Raw genomic sequence first — 3,872 nt, 5'->3', positions numbered from 1 at the left:
TGTTGCCAGGGCCCCTGGACTGGCTCTTGTGCAGGTGGCACATAAAATACACCATTCTGAGCGTGGCCGTTGCCAGTACTGCCTGACTGGCCTTCGTGCGGGTGACACGTAAAAGCAGCCACTACACTCTGAGTGGTTGGCGTTAGGAAGGGCATCCAGCTGTAGAAACTCTGCCAAATCAGATTGGAGCCTGGTGTTGCCATCCGGTTTCACCAGTCCTCAGTCAAATCGTCCAACCCATGCTAGCATGGAAAGCGGACGTTAAACGATGATGATGATGTAGATTTGAACCTAAATCTATAGAATTCCCCTTAAGGTTACAACATTATTTTCTCACGGATAATACAATGGTTGATAGCAGTGATGCTCAAGTCGATTCATGTCTTTTCACTTGACCCTTTTGACCCCTTCTATGCCAACAAGAGCTGAAATGAGATAAGAATCACCTACAGCGGCTCCCATTGTTCTTACTGATATGCCTCTCTTTCTGTCTATTTTGCGATAATTATAAATACAAAAATTCCATTAGCCAAAGTTAGTTGGTGAAAAGAGTAGATGAGATGAAGCTGATAGACAACGAATATGAAACTTATAGCTTTCACAAGCTCTAGAATAACAAGTGTCATTCTGTCTTTCTCTTCCTTCTGCTAAGATATCAGGCAGAATGATAGCATCATTCTGTTTCCCTCTTCTTTCCTCTCTGACACTCTATCACCCTGTAACATTTAATCTAATCCAGCCATATCTAGCCCAAATATTCAACCTATTTTTATGTTCAAAGTAGCCAAATCTGGTTTCTCATGCCTACCCTACAATGTCCATTCTAAGAATAAACAATCACAGCATTAAAATCTCGAAGCTACATGAGTAATTTAAAATAAAGTGAATACTGTTCTCAGTACCGCCTGACTGGCACCCATTACACTCTTGGAGTGGTTGGCGTTAGGAAAGGCATCCAGCTGTAGAAACTCTGCCAAATCAGATTGGAGCCTGGTGTAGCTATCTGGTTCACCAGTCCTCGGTCAAATCGTCCAACCCATGCTAGCATGGAAAGCGGATGTTAAACGATGATGATGATATATATATATATATATAAACTACACTCTCAGAGTGGTTGGCGTTAGGAAGGGCATCCAGCTGTAGAAACTCTGCCAAATCAGATTGGAGCCTGGTGTAGCCATCTGGTTCACCAGTCCTCAGTCAAATCGTCCAACCCATGCTAGCATGGAAAGTGGACGTTAAACAACAACAACAAACATTTGACAGACTAATATGAACACTAAAGGGTTAAAGGCTTACCACTACCTGTATGAAAATGCTTAAAGGTTTTTCATTGTCTGTGTAAACATCTCAAGGCCTGTTCTCGTCTGCTGTTAAGCAGCTGGTGTTTTGATGTAAAAACCTGGTACATTTCTTCTATGCACAAATCACCTCTTTTTCCCTCTGTGCTATATAGTATAGCAGTACTAATTTTATCCTATTCCATACTAAAGTTAGCGTTTCTATTCCTAAGCAACCAGATGATTAGAAAGACATACAAGGGGGTGCTGAAAAATTCCTGGCTTTGGATAAAAGAAAATACAGGAAGATCAGTTAATTATGATTTAATTCAATATATTCCCCTCTCAGATTCACACACTTATTACAGTGGTCCTTCAGTTTTTCTAAGCCCTGTAAAAGAACTCAGAAGGTTGGGTCTCTAACCAGACCTTTCATGATACCCTTAAAGCCAGGAACTTTTCAGCACCTCCTTGTAAGATGAATAGCTTGAGCAAGTTCATGAACTGCCAACATTAAGTAATGATGATGATAACATAAGAAACACGCACGTTTCTATATCTATAATGTATTGTTGTATAGGTGACAGTGAAGATGGTGTATCGTCACATGATGACGACGACGATGATGATGATGCTGAAGATGGTGAAGATGATGATGATGATGATAGTAATGATGGTGATGAAGATATTGCAGGTTTCTGTCAACTCGTACAGAAGAAATCTCTCGGAAGGTAAGGACTGATTGTTGGTGGTGTTGGTGGTAGTAGTGATGTTGTTGTGGTGGTGGTGGTGGTGGTGGGGTTCTTGGTGAGACTATTGATGTTATACTGTACATTAGACAATGTAGTCCTAGATACATATTGCTTCAATAAAAGACAAAATGATCACAGTTGGAACATCTTTGACCATAGGTCTCTCTTTGCTGGATCAGGACTTACCTGTGGCTAAATAACAATAGCAGCTTTGGTCACTGATAGTAGCTACTATACATGAGATAATGTAGTCCTAGATATACTATGTCTGAATAAAAGGATGGTCACAAGTGGAACATCCTTGATTGTCTGCTGGGTCAGGACTGACCCGGGGTTAAATAACAATAACAGTTATGATTACTAATACTAACTACTAAACTACATGTTAAATAATGTAGTCCTAGATACACTGTCTCTGAATAAAAGATGAGATGGTCACAGTTGGAACGTCTTTGATCTTAGTGTCTGCTGGACCACGACTGACCCGGGGCTAAACAGCAACAACTATAGTCGCTGATACTAACTGCTATATGTTAGATAATGTAGACCGAGATACGCTATTTTTTAATAAAAGATGGGATGGTCACGGCTGGAACGTCTTTGATCATTTGCCTGCTGGATCAGGTCTGACCTGGGGTTAAACAACAAATATAGCCACTAACACCAACTACTATAGTATACATTAAATAATGTAGTCCTAGATATACTTTGTTGGCACTCCGTCGCTTATGACGTCGAGGGTTCCAGTTGATCCGATCAATGGAACAGCCTGCTCGTGAAATTAACGTGCAAGTGGCTGAGCACTCCACAGACACGTGTACCCTTAACGTAGTTCTCGGGGATATTCAGCGTGACACAGAGTGTGACAAGGCTGACCCTTTGAATTACAGGTACAACAGAAACAGGAAGTAAGAGTGAGAGAGAAAGTTGTGGTGGAAGAGTACAGCAGGGTTGGCCACCATCCCCTGCCGGAGCCTCATGGAGCTTTTAGGTGTTTTCGCTCAATAAACACTCACAACGCCCCGTCTGGGAATCGAACCGCGATCCTATGACCACGAGTCCGCTGCCCTAACCACTGGGCCATTGCGCCTCCACCCTAGATATACTAAGTATGAATAAAAGTTGGGATGGTCACTGCTGGAACGTCTTTGATTATAGGCCTCTCTACTCTATCGGGACTGACCTGGAGCTAAATAGTGAATTTATTTTTTATAGCAATGGCTTAAAACTGTCAAGTGAAATAGATGATGATGATGATGGTGATGCGATGGCAGAAGATATGGATGGCGATGATGATGATGATGATGATGATGATGACGATGATGGCGACAGTGGCAGTGACGCCAGTGGTGATGGCGACTCTGATAAAGCTGCTGGGTCAGAGGAACCTGCTGGACATAAAGAATCAATGGACATTGAAGACCCAGGGGTCAACATGATGAAACAGCTCTCAGATATGTCTAGTGACAAACAGAAAGGTCTTGCTGTACAAACACAACTTGGTGAGTAACACCTGTCTTATTATTATTATTATTATTATTTTATGTTTGACTTTTGCTTTGCATTTGTACAAGTTGAATCCAAGTCTCACCCAGAGACCTCAAGAGACAAGTTAGAAGTTCATGTAGGTGTTATGCCTAGGGTACCATATATTTGGATTTGTACATAGTGTTGTTCTAGAGAAACCATAAGAAAATTATGTGTTTGTTTTAAAATTTGAGATCACATAGACAGTATTTTACGTAGGATATGGGCAGTTCCCATGAGCACTATCTTTTGAACTCCAGCCATTTTGGGGTTTCCTGGTATATGAGCTAGGTAGTAATCAGCCCGTTTCGCT

General features: G+C 41.5%; 1 protein-coding gene across 1 annotated transcript in view; it reads left to right on the top strand.

The window, feature by feature from the left end:
- Positions 1 to 3,872, top strand: part of LOC106867473 (protein AATF) — a 29,653-nt gene that overhangs the window by 2,696 nt on the left and 23,085 nt on the right. Inside the window, exons 3-4 of the mRNA XM_014912356.2 lie at positions 1,861 to 2,011; positions 3,248 to 3,534. Of these exons, the coding sequence (XP_014767842.1) occupies positions 1,861 to 2,011; positions 3,248 to 3,534 (438 nt within the window). The remainder of the gene's footprint in view (positions 1 to 1,860; positions 2,012 to 3,247; positions 3,535 to 3,872) is intronic.

The sequence above is a fragment of the Octopus bimaculoides genome, chromosome 29 (genome assembly GCF_001194135.2).
Source record: "Octopus bimaculoides isolate UCB-OBI-ISO-001 chromosome 29, ASM119413v2, whole genome shotgun sequence".
Lineage (NCBI taxonomy): Eukaryota > Metazoa > Mollusca > Cephalopoda > Octopoda > Octopodidae > Octopus > Octopus bimaculoides.
This window is presented reverse-complemented; position numbering and strand designations above follow the sequence as displayed.